Here is a 22817-nt window from a genome sequence, read left to right as displayed (position 1 = left end):
AAAAACACTTTTATTTAGAAGATGCAGAAAGGATCATTTTTAAAGCATTGCAGAGAAAGCTTCAGCTTACCACATAAAAACAGATTCTGGCCAAAGATGGAGACCAACTTGAATTTTTCTTTGTAAATTATATCCCGTGCTTGATTGAAACTTGGTGGCATGAGGTTTGGGTACCACCACCAGCAGTGTATCTTCCATGTTTGTGTAATGGAAAGGTTGGTTTTTTGGCCCAGGACACTTTCATTTAAAAAAAAATGCCCTTTTCTGACTTCAGATAGCTTAAACAAATTATCTAAAGGAACTGCAGGGTTTAACCCATTTAATGAATTTTAATAAGACAGATGTGAATCAGTCAAAAGCCAGGGGAAAAAAAGTGACTAACATTGAACTAGTTTTAATGGAAATTAGCTCATTACCCTGCTGGCTTACATTTACCAAAGGCTGAATTTTTGATGGGAAATTTGCCAGGCTGTGGGATAATGGGAGGATCTTTAAATTAAAGATTAACTTTATTAGTGGTATTTTTCTCCCTCAAATTAGCCCTAACTGGAGATTCTAAAGTCCCTGGGGCTTCTTCCCCCTTTGGGAAACTTCAAAAAAATGATTTCCTCAATTGGAAGACTTTCTAACAGTCCCTGAAATATTTTCAGCAATGTAGTAAGAACATGAGCTTCCTTTATTGCCTGTAATCTTTTATGAGAAAAGATAACTTTAGAGGTGGAAGGATTCGTGTGGGTGTCCAGATGAGTTTCCTGTACTCCAGCAGGACACCACAGAAACTGAAAAAGAAATTCTCTTCCTTACTCTTTCATTCTCTCTCACACTCATGCAATACGCACATACTTTTGTTCTGCCTTTCTTCTTTTTCGTCTTTTATTGCCTGATTTTTCATTTTTAAAAAATTAGGATGAAATATACATAACATAATGTTTGCCATGTTAGTCATATTTAAGTGTACAAGTTCAGTAGTGCCAAGGACATTCACATTGTTGTATTTTCCTTCTTTTTTAAGCAAAACAGAACACAACTTTTAATAAACCAGGGCATGGACATCTGCAGCGAAGCAGGTTTTTAATTCAAAGTGGTTCCTACTTCTTTTCTATCGCTTAAAGCAAAAGAAATATAAAACGTTCCCCCTGCATCTCTGTCATCTGCAGAATCCCCTATAAAATACATGAGACTGTAATGATAATCTTCAAAACCAGAGTCATATGTACTTCAGTTGAAGAAGAATCCATTTCGTATTTTGCAAATGGGAGTTCAGTATATCAAATGGAGTGTAAAGATATATTGAAAGATTTAGTTCTGTTTCAGGAAATTTCTAGAAATCTGGAAAAATTGCCTTGACATTATTCCAAATTGAAGATATCATGCTGAGACTCTCTGATCTGTTGTTCTTCATTGTATTTTGATCTCTTATTCAAATTGAGATGATTTTTAAAAGTTCATCATCTTGTTGCCGTGTGAAAATAAATAATAAAAAATCTTAACAAACAACTCACAAACACACACAAGAAAGGGGCTCTCCCTTCAGACCTACTGTAAATATATTGATAGGCTTTCATTCTGTGTATCATATGTCTGAAGTAGGTTTTGAAAAGAGCCATTTTGTGGAACATACCACTTGGGACAAGGCAGTGTTGCTAACCAGTCATCAAACAATTTGAAAATGGTCCTTTGTGACACGAACATTGGCCACAGAGTTCTGAATCACGTGAGGGGAAGCTTCCGACAAGGCTGCTGATGGTCAAACAACCAACACAAGCTGATGATCTGCACAGCCAATGGAATGTTCTGAGGTTCCTCTAAAGCAAGATTTCAAGCAATAAAACATTGGAGGGGGGCGGGTGCAGGAAAAGAAGATCTTACCTATTTTCTCTCTCTTTTCTTTTTCTTTTCTTTTTTTTTTACTTAATTGAACAGATATTATCTTCAGTACACGTTACTACTGCGGTTTTGTTTATAAATGGACTTATATGAAATGGTCCGTTTTTAGGGTGTTCAGACCCTAAATGTCCCATTTAAATTGAATTTCAGATACACAACAAAATTTTTTTTTTACTGTAACTATGTCCTACAATATATAGGACATATTATACTAAAAACAAAATCATTCATTCTCTGTCTGAAATTCAAATTTAGCTGGGCTTATTGTATTTTATGTGGCAAACATATTCCAGTTGCATTTGTTGACACGTAGAATTCAATTTAAATTTCTTTTTATATAATTCTTTTTTTTTCTCACATTTATTCATTTTTGAGAGACAGAGCATGAACAGGGGAGGGGCAGAGAGAGAGAGAGAGAGAGAGAGAGAGAGAGAATCTGAAGCAGGCTCCAGGCTCTGAGCTGTCAGCACAGAGCCCAACACAGGGCTTGAATCCACAAACCATGAGATCATGACCTGAGCCGAAGCTGGACACTCAACCAACTGAGCCACCCAGGTGCCACCAATTTAAATTTCAATATGAAGTCAATGTTGTCCTCTCTTCCATTTTAAAGTACCAGAATTTCTCATCTAGGTATTTGCACTGGGCTTCTGTTTCTTTGCCCATCTCACTGTGCTTTTAGGTGCAGAATTAAAAATCCATTTTAGTTTTATTTCTGCTCTAAAAAAGACAGATTTCAGAAAAATAATTCTATTTTGGGCCTCATATTAAATGCATCTAAATTTTCTTACTAGCTGCATCTAAATTTTCCCATTTGCTCTCTTATGTCCCTATTCATGTTGCAGATAGTTTATAACTGCACCGTAAGTTCTTTCACTTTTGTTGTCTTTTTTAAAAATTTAACTTAATTTGATTTAATTTAATTTGTTTTATTTCATTTTATTTTTTAAAACCAGTTTATTGAGGTATTATTGACATAGAAAAAGTTGTACATGTTTAATGTATACAACTTGATGAGTTTGGCATTGTGTTCATCCATGAAACCATTACCATAGTCCATGAATATAAGCATACTCATCACTTCCAAAAGTTTCTTCCTGCCCTTTTATTTATTTGTTTGTTGGTTGGTTGATAAGAACACTAAACATAAGATCTATCATACTAGCAAATTTTTAAGCATATAATACAGCTTTGGTAACTATCGGTGTTATGCTATACAGATCTGTAAGATTTATTTATCATGTATAACTGAAACTTTGATTAATGTCTCCATTTCCCCCTACTTCCAGACCATGTCAAGTACCATTCTACTCTCTGATTCTATTAGTTTGACTATTTTTTTTTAATTTTATTTTTTATTTTTTAAAATTTACATCCAAATTAGTTAGCATATAGTGCAACAATGATTTCAGAGTAGATTCCTTAGTGCCCCTTACCCATTTAGCCCACCCCCCCCACAACCCCTTCAGTAACCCTCAGTTTGTTCTCCATATTTATGAATCTCTTCTGTTTTGTCCCCTCCCTGTTTTATATTATTTTTGTTTCCTTTCCCTTATGTTCATCGGTTTTGTCTCTTTTTTTTTATTTTTTTTTTTTTATTTTTTTTTTCAACGTTTATTTATTTTTGGGACAGAGAGAGACAGAGCAGGAACGGGGGAGGGGCAGAGAGAGAGGGAGACACAGAATCGGAAACAGGCTCCAGGCTCCGAGCCATCAGCCCAGAGCCTGACACGGGGCTCGAACTCACGGACCGCGAGATCGTGACCTGGCTGAAGTCGGACGCTTAACCGACTGCGCCACACAGGCGCCCCCATCGGTTTTGTCTCTTAAAGTCTTCATATGAGTGAAGTCATATGTTTTTTGTCTTTCTGAATGACTAATTTCACTTAGCATAATACGCTCCAGTTCCATCCACAAAGTTGCAAATGGCAAGATTTCACTCTTTTTGATTGCCAAGTAATACTCCATTGTATATATATATACCACATCTTTATCCATTCATCCATCGATGGACATTTGGGCTCTTTCCATACTTTGGCTACTGTTGATAGTACTGCTATAAACATGGGGGTGCATGTGTCCCTTGGAAACAGCACACCTGTATCCCGTGGATAAATGCCTAGTAGTGCAATTGCTGGGTGGTAGGGTAGTTCTATTTTTAGTTTTTTGAGGAACCTCCATATTGTTTTCCAGAGTGGCTGCACCAGCTTGCGTTCCCACACTTTTGTTGTCTTAAGAGCGAGGATTAAATAAGTATGTTTGCATTTGTGTGCACACAAACGCATACTGATAAATCAGTACAGAAACATGGGTCATTATAAAGAAACTTTAATCCCACTAGGGAATATAATATGCCACTTTCTATAAAACTCGGGGAAATAAAGGCCAGAAATAAACTATTATTATTATTATTATTATTATTATTATTATTATTATTTTAAAGAAATGCTCTTTTTCTATGAACTAGGTTCATAGCTCTGAAATGGTTAAGAAAGTTTTCTAGATTCCCTGTTCTGTTTCCCTATGGAGATGCTTGGTGAAAAACGCAAAAGTCATACCCTCAGCAAACCAATTCTTTTTTTTTTATTATTTATTTTTAAATTTTTCTTTCAACGTTTTTTATTTATTTTTGGGACAGAGAGAGACAGAGCATGAACGGGGGAGGGGCAGAGAGAGAGGGAGACACAGAATCGGAAACAGGCTCCAGGCTCCGAGCCATCAGCCCAGAGCCTGACACGGGGCTCGAACTCTCAGACCGCGAGATCGTGACCTGGCTGAAGTCGGACGCTTAACCGACTGCGCCACCCAGGTGCCCCTCAGCAAACCAATTCTATCTCCCTTCTGTAATCTATCTCCAATGAGAATGACTCCAGAAAAAGAAAAGTTGCAGAAATAAGGATATTAAATTTTTTTCTTTGTTTTTGGTGTTTTTATTTAAATATTGATTGGAATAAACTAGGTTCCCAAGAGGGGTCATCCTACAAAACAATATTATAATTTATAATATATAATAGTTTGTCCCACACAACTATAGCATTTCTGTAAAAGTTATTTATATGTAGGAAAATCTCTTCTGATACTATTTTACTCCCTGAAATTACTTACTCCATAGGGAGCAACTTCGTTTTTGACAATGTCTCAGAAAGGGTAACTATTGCTTTAGACTGAAGGTTCTGCAGCACTCAGCATTAGAAATATTCCAGAAACTGCCATAATAGGAGGAGAAAGAAGTCTTGGATCATGCCACTGGTCTGAGGTCAGACTAAATGAAACAGCCTTAAAAGAATGGGAAACCAAACTGCCTCTGAAGAAAGGTGGTCACATTAAATCTTCTTCTCTCCTTGTCTGATCTTGACCAGTGTCCCTCTTATGCCATTTTAGCTCCAGCACCATAACTGCTGAAAGGTCAGGTGATTACCCATTGTCCCTAGGAGGAATAATCATCTTTTAGTATAATGTCCCAAGTGGAGGTGAGAGCTCCATAACAGAGGGACCATTTTCAATACATTTGTATCAAAGTCTAAGCAACTCCCAGCACCTAACAAATGTAAAACAGCAAATACTCAAAATCTGTCACAGTACTCCGGGAAGAAGGTGATGACACAAAGAAAGTAGAAGAAATAATTAAGTGTTTTGACATTGTGAGAACATATACATGACATCTTTTCAGAAGAATTGTTGCTGGCAATTCCATAATCAACAAATAAATTTTACCCTTCACTGAAAATAATGGTTAATGAGCCAATAGGTTACAATTTTTTTCATTGTATAATTAGTGGTCAATTTAGTTTTGTTGGCATTTTACAGAGTAAGTCAAGGAGATAAATGTATTTATCTGTAATTTTTCACTCTCAGCTGCTTCCAGAAAAAGATGTGATTAGATCCATATAATTAAGTTATAATCAAACCACATGTCAAACTTTTCTTCATTAGTTGAAAAGATAGATAAGAACTTATAGGGTATGTAAGAAGATGAGCTAATTCTACTAATCTCCTTAGGTAGGATGGTTCTTACGCTTGAACATTAAATTTAACTCTGGGTTCCAAGCAAAGCTGAGAAACATGACAGATCACACACATTCCCTCTTTCCATAAAATGAAACATCAATTCTTCACAACGTGCATTGAGGTGCAGTTAGTATTTATGCCAGGCCTGAGTTGGATTGCTTAAGCATCTACATAATTATGTGTCCGGATTTCTGCAGATATTTCCTATAAATGGGTTACAATTCAACTATTACCATTTTATAGAAGTCCCAGTTTTATTTTTTTTCAATATATGAAGTTTATTGTCAAATTGGTTTCCATAAAACACCCAGTGCTCATCCCAAAAGGTGCCCTCCTCAATACCCATCACCCACCCTTCCCTCCCTCCCACCCCCCATCAACCCTCAGTTTGTTCTCAGTTTTTTAAGAGTGTCTTATGAAGTCCCAGTTTTAAAGGTGATAAACAGGGGCCTGGGTGGCTCAGTCGATTGAGCGTCAGACTTCGGCTCAGCTCATGATCTTGCAGTCTATGAGTTTGAGCCCCGCGTCAGGCTATGTGCTGACAGCTCAGAGCCTGGAGGCTGCTTCGGATTCTGTGTCTCCCCCTCTCTCTGCCCCTCCCCTGCTCATGCTCAGTCTCTATCTCTCAATAATGAATAAACATTAAAAAAAATTTTTAAGGTGATAAATACACAGTATGTGGCTTATTTTCAAGATTTCATTTTTATTGGGCATTTTTCAGATACCAGCTAACATTAACATGAGCAAAATTGTTATGTTTTGGCTTACTAAGGCCAGTATATATCAGCCGCCCCTACCTCCCACCATTATTTTTAAGTTTGTTTTCAGTACTTTTAAAAAAAAACTGATACCATATGATAAAATAATAATAGAAGAAAAAAAAGTAATCTATCTTCTGCTTTTCATTATCTTAATGGTCATTTGGATCACAACAGAAACAGCCCAGTCTGCATACCATTTGTGATAATAGAAATTGCTCAATAAATTGAAAAAAAAAAACAAACATGGCTTTGTTGATACATGAGTCATTCAACTAACAAACATTTTGCACTGTTTCTTCATGTACATCATGGCTGGCACTAGCATAATAAATAGATAACTGCTCAGAGAAGGTCTCCATGGGAAAACAGTCCCCAAAGAGTTATTCTTTTATACACTAGAATTTGATTCATAATATAGGTTATTTTTTTTTAATTAATTTTTTTAATGTTCATTTACTTTTTGAGAGAGAGAGGGAGACAGAGCATGAACAGGGGAGGGGCAGAGAGCAGGAGACACAGAATCTGAAGCAAGTTCCAGGCTCTGATTGAACCATGTAGGTGCCCTGGTATATACATTATTTTTAAATTTAGGACTAATGAAACCTTGTTGATTGCCTTTTCACCACCTAAAGAAGGTACACAAAGAAAAATTATTTTTTATACTAAGAGAAGTTATTTACTTTTAAAAATTTTAATTTCTGCCTCTATTCTCTCTGTTCCTCCCTTCCTCCTCCTCCCACCCCACTACCATTCTCTAGCTATGGCTGGGACACAGAAATCCCTAAGGATGACTCCATATTAGGTCTTTAAGCAGCTGACTCCCATACAGTTACCTTCTCTGTGCCTCAGAATCCTCAGATGCCAAAAAGTAATGTTCTTGGAATCATTAATACAATTCCAATGAAATTATTTGGGTTCCTTACAGAAAACTATACAACCAGGCAGCATATTTTATCGTTATTGTTTGCTATTAACTAATTAAAGTAACTTGCAATCATTTGAATATCATGCCACCCATAAGTGGTAGCAAGTTATATTTTCAAAGTTCAAATATTGTTTTCTTTATTACAGGTTTCTTTTCTCCATGGAAAACTCCAAAGCCTGTAAGTTGGAATTCTTATGCTTCTTTCTTTATTTCTAGTTATTAATGCAATCCCATTAAATAAGATATAATTGGGTGATCTCAAAATCTTTTACCTCTGAGATTCTGCAATGTCAAAAGAACAAATCTTGTGTCCCTTTGTCTTGTGCTTGTCACACAAATACAAAAATAACTTGTCTTACTTTCCTGTAAAGGCACTTGTGCCTGTTTTTTAATATACTTAGAAAATGAGCATTAACACTATTCAGTATGGTGTACTGCAGAAACCTTTTGTTTTTTCCCCTGTCAGAAATAACTATATAGTCTTTATAACATGAAATTTTTAGAAACAATGCAAACTTGACCTACAAATTAAATCTGGTACATAAGAAATTTAGCTCTGTATACATTTATACATTTATATATTTATATTTACATTTTAATATATGCAGAGCTAAATATGTGTGTGTGAATATTCCAGAGACATATATATTCTACCAAACCTGGCAATCACTCAACTTCTGAATCTCCTTCAGAAACTGGTCATCTCCGCCATCACCTAATCTCTCTGGGCCTAGTTGCCTCATGAATCATCCTGAAATTTGATGCCAACATAGGAAGTTTAAATTATCTTTTTGTGTGGCTAGGTCAGCCAAGTCAGTTTCACAATTAGAAGGGTTTTTTATTTGCCGTTATATCGGAACTTGTAACTGCCCAAGTCCCAAGAGCTGGGATGGTTTTCTGGGATCCCATTTCATGGTATGCTAGAATACAGTACTCTACCTGGAATGCCTAAAACTCACAACTAGAGCAGAACTGTAGCAAAGTGATGATGCAAATCCAGAAACAAAACTTGGGGAATCCTGTCTCCCACCTACTTCTTTTCTTCCATCTCAAATTAAGCAGCTCAGATGAATGTGGCCCCAAGTCTGGCCAGTGAGCAGGGAATTCTTGAATTAATTTATGCTTCTCTTATTTCTTTTATTGAGGGAATCTTTAACTGCTTAATATTCTCATTTTAGAAATGGAGGTTAATATAATTTTGGATACTTCTCAAGTACAATAATTGGTTTCATTAAATAGCATGCCTTAAAATGGTTTGAAGATGTGAAAGGAAAGCCCTGTAATATGTCTGAGCTCCAGGTTTCTCTCAAAGAGACATGGGCCAACCAAGAGCTGGAGACAAAGAACTGATGTGTCAGGGCTGCAAAATATCCTCACCAAACGTGTCCTCATTTAGAATTGGGCTCATGTGGCCACAGAAAATACCAGATGGGGAAAGTAGACCTATCTGGGTTTAGCAAACCATTTCATGATGCACATGGTTTGGAAAGAGGTGTTTTTAAAATGTTTTAAATGGAATTTGTTTTATCATGGCCAAAATTTAAATAATTTCCTTTCATCACCAAAGTTAATCTGTGCTCTGTGTGTAGATACATCTTTATCTAATTTAACAAGGAACCTTGAAACTTCATCATGGTGCTACAATTATGCAATTTAATGATTTCCTTATATGTACCATGTTTATACAAATAATGCCATTTGACATAATTACAGCATTTGCTGTCATTACAGTAATGACATCCATAGTCAATAATTCCAAAAAACATTTTATAGAATTCAATTTACAATTAATCTTGAGTCCATACATCCCTACGAAAGCTAAGGCTTGGACTTCCAGGTTCGAGGCTGAGTGAGGATATAAGACTGTTGAATTAATGTCCTCCATGTATCTGCCAGAAGTTCTTTAGACTAAGGACTATAATGAGAGGCAGTGCGATGCACGTTTTAGGGTGCAGGCTCTGAAGGCACACTTCCTGGGTTCAAACTTTGCTTCTTCTCCTTACTAGCTGTATGACTTTCAACTAACTGCTTAAGTCGTCAGTATCTCAAGTTCTGTCTGTAAGATGGGGACAATAAGAGTACCCACTCCTATAGTTATTGTTGAGTCTATCAGCTAATCCATGTAAAGTGCTTAAAACAGTGCCTCTACATATTGAGCTTGAAAATATAAAGTACTGTCATCCTAGAAGCAGACCCTCCATGCATAAAACCTTAATAAATTAATGACTCTATAAAATGAACATAGTTTGCTAAGGTATTCCTTTAAACAAATATATAAATATATGCCCACGGTATATGGATTTATAGACTCTCTCCTCTGAGAAGGATTAATACCATCTGTACTCAGATTAAGGAAATGTTATTCTGAGTGAGATCTCTCCTCCTTCTGGTCTTGTGTCACTTCCCTACCCTCTTCTATTCTACGACTCTACATTGTAAACTAATCCACATTGAGATAGTCATTTCCTTTGTAACAAGTAATACACTAATTATAGTGAGTTCTCCTGCCTTCCATCTGGAAGGGATCCAAGTTCATTCTTCAAGGACAGAATCAAGCCAAATGCCTTCACATCCCATCCTTGCCCTAAAATAGTGAAGGGAGGTGTTTAGACTACACCAGCTTCTATATGAAGCAAACAGTTTCTAAATAGATTACTTCATGTGAGGTGAGAGGCTGCCTTATTCACACTCCCACTGTGCACCCCAGATCAGAAGTGGGGATCAAAATATTAACTGCATCATGATTAGTCTATCCTGTTTTACCACTTGAGGCCCTGTCATGGACTATATGTCCACTGCTAATTCAATGACTGTACCTTCAAACAGTCGAGGATTCATTCATTTACCAAGGCCTGCAGAGATACAAGGTTTCTCCCAGATACTGAAAACAACTTCATTTCCATTTTCCTTACTCTAGTGAGATATTTATAAATATCTGCCTAGCTATGGACACCACTGGGACTACACAAGGCCAGAAGCCTGTGAGAGGTAAATGCCTGGCAGGTAGCACAACTCTAGAAAGGTCAAGGTCAGGAAAATACTAGGTAGAGCAAGTGATGCCCAAGGGTCTGGGCAATGGGACAGGGTCAGAACCTAGGGTGTTCAAGAAGGTTGAGAAGAACAAATGAGCCGAGCATCCCAGCTAGAAAGCAGAAGTCCAGAGACTAAGTTGTCTGAGAAAGAAGTCAACAGAGTGCACCCTTCAGAAGATGCTGTCAGATCAGCACATCAGCCCCAGTGAGCAGGGGAGTGGCCTCTAATTCCAGGGAGGGTGGTCTGCTCCATGGTCTTTTGGGTCAGAGCCAACAAATAACAATCCAGGGGTGGGGAGCTATAAGGACTGTGAGTTTGCTTCTTCAGTAATTTCATGGGCACAGTAATTTTCTGCTCTACAGTCTCTTAATAAACCCTGACAGAGTGGCTCAAAGATTGATAAATGTCACAGCAAGATGTGAACACTTTACTAAGCATAAACCAGACTCTTGACTAATTCCCCTGTTTCTGTGCTACAAAAATTGTAGAATTTGTCAATCTGCCCAAGTAACCTTCCCAGCAGTCCCCAAACCATTATTTGTTCTGTAGTTTTAAAAATGTTTTCTAGAAACACTAATATTTCACCTGAAACATGTTTGCTCCCATGACTTCACACAAGTGATACATATACCACAAGACCTATGTGAGTATCAGTTCACCCTCAGTAGAAGACAGGAGAAAGAAATCGACATTTGCTGAAGCCCTATGATGACAAGTGGGATTCTACAGCTACTCAGTCCATACATCTAATTTATTTACTTTTTAGAATTTAGTATCTTATGTTCAGAAATAGAAGGGAGAAAGTCACAGCCAGAATCCCATCACATGATACCTATGGCCAGTCATTTTAACTGGAAAAAAAAAATATGACTTTAGCTACAAATATGAGACTTCCCATCATAGCAAAGACATGGAGAATAGATGAACAAAGAAACCTAGGATGGCTTCCTAGATGAATTTTACCATAAAATTAATTAATGGCATACATATTTAAAGATTTTTATGAAGTGGGACCAAAAGACCTACTGAGCAGAATATTAGCTAAAATTCTAAGCAAATTTGCCACTTATTCCCCTCAATGTGTTATTATGTAAACAGCACTCCCATTATAGTTACAAATTGGTTTGACCCAGGGTCTGTCGCTAACAGCAGCTGGACTTCTTTGCGCTCTTGAGATTATGTTTAATATTAGGGAAATGAACTCAACTAGGGGTTTCCCAGCCTCGTTAGGTAGAGAAATTTTCTTTAAATGAAATCTTGGTCAGTAGCCCGTATAGAAAACAAATTAAAATGAAGCCATATGTTTTAGTCCCTTCAGACTGCTGTGCCATAGACTGGATAGCTTACAAACAATAGCAATTTATTCCCCAGAGTTCTGGAGGCTGGAAGCCCAAGATCCAGCTGCTGCCATATTCAGTGTCTGGTGAGAGGCCTCTTCTGAGGCAGTCATCTTTTCTCTGTTATGTCACCTGACAGAAGGGTCTTCTAGACTCTGAATCTCCTTTATAAAGGCATTCATCCCATTCACAAGGGCTCCACCTGTATGACCTAATTGCCTCCCAAAGGTGCCACCTTGGGTGTTAGAATTTTGACATATAAATTTGGGGGGCAAGGAACACAAACATTCAGACCATAGCACCAATCTTTTTGAGAGGAAGGTCAGTGACCCATTTCTTTCATAGTCTGATGACTCACTCAACACCTGACATAGTCTCAGGTAGGTGAGCAAGTCACAGGGAACTTTGCAAGTCACAGTGATATGCACAGTAGGTGGAACCTCACATCCCCTCCAACTTTTAAATATTTATAATTGATAAATCAGAGCTCATGTAGGAGCCCTGACCAAGATGTAGCCAGTATGTAAACAAAAGCAGGGCAGTGCAGGAAGGGACAGAAAGTTTTAATCCTGCCAAGTTCAGAACAGTGTGTATCAAAGCTAGTTTGTTTGTGTTTTGAAAAAAAAAAAAAAGAACAGTTATGAGTCAAACAGATTTGGAAAAAAAGAACAGCTAACTATATTTTATTGATGATTTCATTCATTCATTAAATTAACATTTTCTGAGCACTCAACAATGAGAAAGACTATGTCCCCTGTAGGATCTGTCCCCGTCATGATCTATTTGAGGAGACATAGGTAGACTTGCCATTATAGTTGAGCATCATGAATTTTGGGTGTGACTTGTAGGTAGAGATGCTGTGGGAACATCCAGGGGGGACATGTAACCAGTTCAGGAATGGTCAGCAAAGGCTTTCTAGAAGAGACATCTCATCTGAATCTAGTAGCCAGGTAAAGTGAGGATGGGAGGTGAAAAAGTAGAAAATGACTAAACATTGCAGGTAGAAGGAGAAATTAAGAAAGTGTGCAAGATTCAGAGGCAGGAGAGAATCTGATGGATCCTACGGAATGAGAGGAGAGACCATTAGAGAGTATGAGAACAAAGAGCAGAAACTAGGTCATGAGGAGCCACTACTGCCCCTGGAGGAGGTTAGCCTTTAGCCTGAAGAACACACTGACCCAATGCAAAATTTTAGACAAAGGGTAATCTAATCTGAGTTTTACACAAAGCGGGTTTATTCAAAGCAAAAAAGTCTAAGTTGAGTTTGAATCAGTTGATTATTGAATGAAGGTGAAGTTAGCATTGCAAACAGGTGATCTCAGTTAACTGGCTTTCTCTTCAACAAAAGGATATTGGTCTCTGCCTTACCTACCTCAGGGGGCCATGGTGCAGACCAAAGAAGGTAACGTGTGTGAAAAAAACATGGTAAACTGGGAAGTGTCCTTTAGATCTTTAATAAATTATAGTATTAGCAATATCAGAGTAGCATTTGGGGGAAGAAACTGCCACATCAGCAGTAAATGAAGCTCCACAGAAGATGGTTGTAATATTAGTTTAAGTTGTAAGGAAAGTGACCAAATGTTCAGGTATAGGAGATTATCGGAATATGCATAGGTGTCAAAAGAATACATGTAGACTACTTTATTCTCTTCTGTCTCAGTAAAAATGGTGTAATATATCAGGGCCAATACCATTTTCTACACACAGACATGGAAAGTTATCTTGAGATACATGTTATCTTTATTGTATAAGAGGGGGAAAAAAAACAGACTCAGAGATTAAGTGATTGGCTGAAGATTACCAGCTAGTAGGTAACAAGGTTATATAAGCTTGCATTCAAAAGTCAGATACCACTTGTATTTGGTACAGTCTATGGTACTTTAATATAGAGAAATAGAATCTTTTCTCAATGTTTCATGGAAGAAAAGTCCACAGGGCAAGAAAGTCTAACATAAAGGTGAGGGTTGCAGTATGTGACAAGGGAAATAGCAAGAAAAAATTCATTCTTAGCTATTTTCTGTTCTCTTTCACTTTCCAGATAATGGACCGATGGGAAAATCAAGGCAGTCCTCAAACGAGTTTATCTGCTCCGGCCATACCGCAGAACCTGCCCTTCCCACCCGCCCTTCACAGGACTTCCTTTCCTGACTCAACAGAGGCCTTTGACCCAAGGAAGCCTGACCCATACGAGCTCTACGAGAAATCTAGAGCGATTTATGAAAGTAGGCGTAAGTGAAAGCCACGTAAAACAAGGGTACATTAATAATAGCTGAAGCCTTGCCAGGAGATATATTGAAGCTGAGATGATCTGGCATAACTTTATATTCTGTGGTTCAAAAAGTATCTCAAAAGTAGAGTCAGCTGATCTAAACTTGTCTTTAAAAATAGCTTATACCTTTTAGGTTTATAGTTTATTTTCTACTGTTTTACCTCTAAGCCCCTGAGGAAAATGAGGAATGTATTTGGTGGGAAGGATGGGAGTCAGAGGATGTGGACAATTTTGTTTAAGTCACCAAATAGATAAATGTTTGGGATTTTTTTTTTCAACGTTTATTTATTTTTGGGACAGAGAGAGACAGAGCATGAACAGGGGAGGGGCAGAGAGAGAGGGAGACACAGAATCGGAAACAGGCCCCAGGCTCCGAGCCATCAGCCCAGAGCCGGACGTGGGGCTCGAACTCACGGACCGCGAGATCGTGACCTGGCTGAAGTCGGACGCTTAACCGACTGCGCCACCCAGGCGCCCCTAATGTTTGGGATTTTTATGTGTAATCTGGTCTTGAGTCTGAAGCTTAGATTTTTTTTCTCAGAGACTTGAATGCAATCACCAAAGAATTTAGGGCCATGAGTACATGTTAGCCAAGTCTTCCAGTTCACAGTCATGAAAGTAATGGTTCTGTAAATAGCACAGATCTGTATGCCAATCATTTCTACCTCCAAAACTTCTTCTCATTTAACACAGTGGGGCCTCTTTACTGCAGTGGGGCCCATGTAGTCATAAAATATCGTGTATGTGCTTGTCATCCTATTTGAAGGTCCTCTAAAATTATTTCATTGTACTTTATAAATATTAGAAAACAAAGGTTTTTAATATTGCATATGCATTCATTGTGCCTCTTTCCACCATCTGACAGGTCTTCTCTTCCAAATGTTAGAGGACAGGAATATGAATGTCATGAATGTATAATCTATGAGAGAAATACACAGTATAATATGATCCATATGAATGGATCAAGAAACCTAGCCTAGTGAGAAGGTTATGGTCCCAGGCACTTCCTTTCACAGTGTACCATAAATTGATTTCCTTTGTCTCTGTGTTCCGCCAATGTCTTCTCCCCAACTTTATCACCTGAAACATGAATCACAAGTTTTAGATGGTGTATGACCTTAGAGAATCTTAAATCTGTTTATTCTTTACAAGCTCAGGGGCTGAGAATTATGCACCCAACTGGTAAGGGGAAGAGTTGACATAATACCTTTTCCTCATCCTCTACAACTCTCAGTTAAAAGCAATTTTCATTGATAAAATAGTTGGGACAGCAGGGCATGCATCGAGAAATGAACCCCCCCACCTCCACACACACACACGTATCTTTATTTTAAATAATCAGCTATGACAGGGTTCCCATATTTCATTGTTCCCCTTCTGGATGAACAACTGAAAGTCTTTAAAGGATTGTGTAGTTAGAATGTTTTTGCTGTGATAGAATAAGAACAAAGTAGTATGTTTAGCTGTATAATACAGAGTATGAAATCAAGGTATTAATGCTCATTAAAATAAAAAAAATTTGAAAAGATTTCAACACAGTTGAAATACAACACAGTTTATACCTTTTCTGCTTCACTATCCAAGTATTTGTTGAATACCCACTTTACTCTCAGTACCATGGAGAGATACCCAAGACAAGTATTATGTGTTGTTCCCACAAATTTAACTGGGGAAGTAAGAATGTACAAACGGGTGGAGATCAAGATACAGTAGAAGTTCTAACTTGGAGGATGGAAATGGAAATGCAATGCAGGATTAAAATATCATCATCACATCCTTGGCTTGTTTAAATTTTTGGTATTTTTAGGGAGCTTCAGGAGATGCTTCCTTCTGTTTCTGCCCTTCATTAATTATTTGCTCTCATTCTTCTAAGTTTCCTGACCCAATGCAAGCCTTTATTATTCAGGACAAAGGTAGTGTTGCCATTTATTCTGTCTTCCTTCATGGTGTCTGACACTGTGGTGCCCTCAGTTTCTGAGCAGGAATTGTGTGTGACCTTCTTTTCAACCCTAAAAGAATTTTGATTTCTTTATCCAGCCCTTGCAATGCTGTTTCCATTCGTTGCCTTTCCGCTCCTCACCTGTAACAATCCCAGCAAACCAGTCCACCTTAACCTCCCCTGGGAGCTCTTTCTCCCTTTGCTTCTGGCAGCCACACCAATAACCAACAGTCTGACTCTCGCCCCAGCCCCCTCTGCCCCGTCAGTGCCCTGCGGATGCCACTGCTGCCTCTTCCCTAATGGTGTCCCCCCCACCCTTCATGTTTTTGTCAGCTCTCTAATGTTTCTGAGGTCACAGCAATGTTTTCAGGGTCACAAGTCTTAGGAAGCCAAAAGAAGGCAAGCTCATTTTCTTTCCCATCCTTCGCGTTTCTGTCATGTTATTTCATAACACTAAATGGAGTGTGAAAGAAGCAGGGAAATCACATCAGGGTAAGCAAAGCTCTACCCTGAAGATTTGGGAAACCAAAAAAATCACAGCGCTACTTTCTCAGGTCTCTGGATAACTGATCAGTTCACTCTGCTCCTGGACACGCAAGTATCTAGAAAGAACAAAGCTGCCCTTGGCCCTCTACATGTTCCCTGTTTCCAATTATGAAAAAGTTTCATTCTCTCACTTGAATTTTTAGAACACCCAAAAATATTTTTTTAATGAGTTGGGGGAAAGCTCAGTGTATTTCCCATCATCTTGAAATAGGATTTTTTAATGATCATGAAATGTGTGCATCCATACAAAAGACCCATATTCAAGATTTTGATTGTGAACCATGCCTTATTCATTTGAATCTCATGCATTACATTTAGGTTTGACTCTGTTTATCCTTGTGTTCCCTGAACTTTTTCCTGGGAGAAAATTCCATGGGGATCAGCGGAAGTATGTAAGGGAATCCCAACCAGATCTGTCTAAACCAAGCCCTTTGACATTTTCCCTGGCCTGTAGCAATTTCATGGTGTCTTCCCTTACAACCAGGTATGAAAGTAAAGAGATGTTTTGCATTCACATTCAAAACTGGGTTGCAGTAGCCGAAGAAGAAAGGATGTACCTCCACCCACAAGCCTCTGCTGTCCGGAGCTACAGAATGTTTGTTATAGCACGGCTGTCAAGAAGTATTTGGATTCAAGTCACCAGTCCCCTGCAAATGATGGAAATTTATCAAATGATGTAAATGCTGCTGTGCCTCATTTGGCTCATAATTAGATTATGCTGACATTTTAATGTGCACACACAGGACATCTTAATAAAGATGTATCCCTGAAAAAAAAATGTAATGATTTTAAACAAACAAAGACAACCGTTGGGTACTAGAGCCAAATGAAACTGAACATGACAGGTACATGCTTATGAGGGGAAAGCTGGAAACACCTCCCGTCTTCATGAGATCTTCTTATGAGGCCATGGAACCGAAGAAAGAGAGAAGGAATATTCTTCCAGCAGGCCGGGCAAGGCTTCCAATTTCAGAGCAACAGGCAGAATGCCCACAGGTGGCACCTCCAGGTTCATCGTCAACAACATCAATCAACAGCAGCCAACAAGGGTGTATGGAACACTCAACACGTGTCTAGAACTCCGCTGGGGACCCCATGAGAGAAAGATCGTGAGAAACAAATTCCAATTATACAAAACTTACACTGAAATTGAGGACACAAAAACGTAGGAAAAACAGTTCCTCAATGAGACCGCATGGCACAGCCCAGCAAATAATATCAGCATTTTATCATGGGAAATTGTGCAGTAAATATAGACAACAGTTTAAGTGTAATTAGACAATTAGACCTACAGTTTCTCACTCCATGGGCAAAATTGATGCTTAATCAGGAGAATGTCATGTGTTAAATATCTTCTAATTACCAAAAATCCCATTCACCCTTATTGGAAAATTCTGTGCAGAAAGAAATTTTTTTTCTAACTTAATTCCATGTAAGCTTTCATATATATATATATATATGTATATATATATATATATATGAAACATGCCGCCCAAAAATCCCAAAAGAGGTTTTGACCAATGGGCTTTTTGGGGTTTTCATATTAAGTATTTAAGCATTGACCCTCTGTCATTACCAGCAACTGCCAGAAAAAAAACAAAAGTCTCCCCATCCCCAACTCTGCTCAACAGTTTTCAATAATGTTCATGTTTCTCATTGTATAATAGCCTCTGTCCCCATTACTTGCATTTTTAGGTTTATTTATTTATTTTGGGGGGAGGGGGAGAGAGAGAGAGAAAGAGAGAATCCCAAGCAGGCTCCACACTGTCAGCACAGAGCCACATTCAGGGCTCAAACCGACCAGTTACCACAAGATTATGACCTGAGCCGAAGTCAGACACTTAACCGACTGAGCCACCCAGGTGCCCCTACTTGCATTTTTTTTTATTGAAAGCACCATTTCATAGTGGGATAAACCAGGCTATCTCTTACTTTTTCCTTCTCTGTCCTTTTCTCATGACACTCATGAAAGAAGGGATTCTTTGCAATCAAGAGGAAGGGCTTACATTTTCTCATTTTGTCTGCTAATCTAAAAAAAAAAAAACTACTGTTTACCATTTCTAACCTTGAAAAGCAACTACTTCTAAAGGCGCTCACTGCTTTTCCCTCCTCCCATCTTCTTCCATTCTTTCTTGATATGTGATGGTGTCACGTATTTCCGACATGGTAAGAAACAATTTTTTAACAGCCTACATCCCCGTGAGACTACGTAGGGTGACTGCACATGCCTGTTTGCTTGAGACAGTCCTGCTCTGTGTCATCCTGGCATAATTATTAATAGCTTCTTTTTCACTCTCCAGTTTGACCTCCTTTGAATGATGAATTATATGGTTTTCCTTTACTACATAATTTATTAAAGAAATAGTCATCATTACTGTCTAAGAAAAGTATATATCTAAACGTACAGATCATGAATAAAAATTTTAATACCCAGTCAGATAAATAATTTCTTTCAAGTTAATTTATTTGGCTGACTGAAATTTTGCCCATACATGTTTTATTCCTCATTTGAGGTAAAGACGTATGTGGTAGCTTATCTAGCCAGACTCCCAGCAAACTCCCTCCATACTCAGAAAATTACACTTATATATAAATCTAAAGCATGATAAACTTAGTACTAAGAAAAGGTAGCAAGGCTTAACTCATGTAAGTATTCTGCCATGGAGTTCTAGTTTTCATCACAGGTAGTAAATCAGATGCAACATCGCCATCATCACAGGACCAAAAGGGAGAGAATTTTGTCTGTCTTCCAGCTCCTAGGAGAGATCATGCTTACATAACTGCAGAACAACGGCTGTCATGACTCCTCCTTTTGATGCCAAGCAGGGCAATACAAAGTGCTTCCCAAGAACGGGGTATGGCTTCCTTTGGAATCTTATAAAATAAAGTTCTGGTCATGCTCAAGAACTTGGTGATTTAGGAATGAGGGCTCTGTCTTGTTGCTTCACTTTGATTTAAGCCAGACTTATTGCAAAGGTTTGTCTCATCATCCTTGGTTCACAGGGCCATTTCTTTCTTAAAGAAGAATTTTTTTTTAAGTTTATTTATTTTGAGAGAGAAAGAGAGAGCAAGTGAGGTAGGGGCAGAGAGAGATTGGGAGAGAGAGAATCCCAAGCAGGCTTCTCATCGTCAGCACAGAGTTCAGCGCAGAGCTCACACTCATGAACCATGAGATCATGACCTGAGCCGAAATCAAGAGTTGGATGCTTAACCACAGACTAGCCACCCAGTTGCCCCTCATGGGGCCATTTCTTGAGCAGACACCCTACTGCAGCCTCAGAAGCTAGAGCAAGAAGCAGATGAAAACAGGAAGAGACAGAGAAGAAAAATCCCTGTTCTTTGAAACTCTTTCCTCATGATTCTGTCCTTTGGTGTGAACCCAAGTTGAATTATGATGGAAGTTATCCAAACTTTTTTCTCTTCACATTGAACCTTGTTTATTATAAATAAACAATTTATGAGGTACAATGTCTGGCTTCTTTGCAGTAAGACATCACTCAAATGTAGGATCATAAAAGTGTCAGGGATCCGTATGTTGTAATGTGCCTTATGGTGGAACCTCTTTAGAACACAAATTCCTCTGAAATTTCTTCAAAAAACTCACACGATCAATTTTTCTTTCCGGAAATTAGGAAGAACTAACTCACAATAAGCAGTGAGTATCACAGCGAGGGCAGCAATCAGAAGGAACCACAAGAGTTAGAGCATAATGGAAGAACAAACTGGTTTTTAGCACTATACTTGAGAGGAAATTATACTTTGTAGCCAGTCAAAAACGGACAGCTGTATTTTTCACATCCATGGCTTTTATCCTACCATTTTGTTGTTCATTGTTCATTGTGGAATTCTTTCATTGTTCAGCATTATAATGTATGTATAACTTATGGCTAATCACAAATGAGTGGTTGTATTTCTAAAGTAATGGTTTTTCTGCTGCTTTCTCCGTGTTATTAGTCAGCAAGGGCTGTTGTTGGCACTGTCTCCCATCCTGACATGAGAGCCACTTGGAAAGATAGGGTAGTGTAAAAATGTTATCCACTCAGTGCACCGCATGGGTTGAGACTCTAAATGGAAGCATGGTGGAAGCCACATCACACAAGGTAGATACACAATATCCAGAGCTCCAAAGCCTGTGCAAGTGCTCCCACTTCAGTCTTCTGGCCTCCAGTCCCCCTTGCCAATGTGATTACACACCTGATACAGTCAAGCTGGAAATGTCAATAGGTTTAAGAAAGGTTCTGATACATCATGGATGCCATAGCTGCAGGCAGCTGTTAAGTCATCCTGAAAGGCCACCTTGCCTTCCTAGAGAACACCCCCACATCTGAACACTGCTAGACCAAGCCCTGGCCTCATTTGCTTGGCCATTGCTGTTGTCCAATGGCCTTAATGTTCTTAACAAATGTTCTCTGGTGCAGTATCTTATTTTAGTGAAATATTAAAATAAGATGATATGTAAATGTTAAGACACTTTTTATCAATGACTTTAGCATTAGAATCATAAAAGACTAGAAAAAAATTAATAACATTATCATTTAAAATGTCCTCGACTGTACTCTGAAGGTTAATTTCCTGCACCTTTTTCCCATGGGAAAACCATTATTGCTGTCCTTAGTATAATTTATGTTATGGCTTAATCTGTGAAAAAAAATTGCCTTTCAGCTGCAGTTCTAGTATATCACATTATGCGTCACTTTGCAGTTATAATATATTGATAAAGGAGATTAGTAATTCCAGTTAAGCTGTGTTTGCCATTTTTAATGTGTGCTTTTTAATTTGGAAATCTAATTTAGGTATATTTAGGTAGCTTTGTAAACAATTATGGGAACATTTATATTTCTAACAGGTCCCTTTTAATAAAGAAAGTTACCATGACATGAGCCAAGTAATAAAGAAAGGGAAATAAAAGTTAGGTTAGGGACACGTTTTTCCCATGTATTTTAGAAAGTAGATCCAGTCTGATAGATAATAAATTTATTTCATTCATCAGTTTAAAACTTAATGTTCCTAGAATCAGGCAGAGGATAAAAGTGGAGGAGGGGAGGGGAGAAGTAAATTCTAAAATCAGTCCTTGACTGAAAGTTATTTAGTACGTCAAAGCATTTTGCTGGTAGCACAAGTGAACAATGCAATCCACAGAACTTTCATGAATAAATATGAGACCATCAGGGCTGCAGTAAACTCAATGTAATCGCTGAATGGCAAGTAGGTCCTAGTGAGATTATGATAATATAAAATGCCAATTTTACAACTAAGGGAAGCTCTTGGAAGGTAGCAGCCTTCTATCCCTGATGCAGCTCTGTCTTTCTAATGAAAGGACAGTTCTCAATTTATAATGCTAAGCAGTCCCATTACACATGGAGGATTTTTAAGAAATAACGATTCTTCTGGAAAACTAATTTACCTTTACTAGAAGACACAGGTTACATGGCAGGGATGGTCATTCTGCCTGGAATGAGTACGATTAGCTGTGCAGGGTGCAGTGGGGAACACCTCTCAAACCCAGAAGGTAGTGACACTAGGCCTTGTCATTGCCCTCAACAGGCTTCTAGTTCATTTTTATTGTTGAAGAGTGTAGAATGCTGTCTTTGAAACAAAGCTCAATAAGAAAGCAATCAGAATTTGGTCTATTTTAATTTTTATTAATGTAATAATAAAATACACATTTTTATAGTGCCCCGTTTTTAATTATGTGTATAGTATTTTACGTTCATGTCCACAAATTTTATGTCATATGTAGCAGAGATAACATCATAATTCTCATAAAGGATTTATATTGCTAACATAAACCAGTTTAACTCAACTGCTTATACATAACTTCAGCTATCCAAATAATTGTAAGTATCAAAATGTTTGGACTGATGGACGTAAGTCAACACACTCATTGATAGAATTTTCCACTTTTTATTTCAGTAATTTGATGACACAATATCTTAACCTGATTTTAAAAGACTTCTTCAGTTTGTGTATAGTTCAGATTCTGGATTGACTTTACTTTTTTTTAAGTTTTTTAATTTATTTTTGAGAGAGAGAGAGCATGAGCAGGGGAGAGGCAGAGAGAAAGGGAGAGAGAGAATCCCAAACAGGCTCCATACTGTCAGCGCAGAGCCCA

At 38.1% G+C, this 22817-nt stretch overlaps 1 protein-coding gene across 1 annotated transcript in view; it reads left to right on the top strand.

Annotated features, from left to right (window-relative positions):
* MAGI2 (membrane associated guanylate kinase, WW and PDZ domain containing 2) overlaps positions 1-22817 on the top strand; it is a 1350333-nt gene that overhangs the window by 1153808 nt on the left and 173708 nt on the right. The window contains 2 exon segments of the mRNA XM_030307841.2: positions 7728-7759; positions 13990-14179. Coding sequence (XP_030163701.2) covers positions 7728-7759; positions 13990-14179 — 222 coding nt within the window.

The sequence above is a fragment of the Lynx canadensis genome, chromosome A2, assembly GCF_007474595.2.
Source record: "Lynx canadensis isolate LIC74 chromosome A2, mLynCan4.pri.v2, whole genome shotgun sequence".
Lineage (NCBI taxonomy): Eukaryota > Metazoa > Chordata > Mammalia > Carnivora > Felidae > Lynx > Lynx canadensis.
This window is presented reverse-complemented; position numbering and strand designations above follow the sequence as displayed.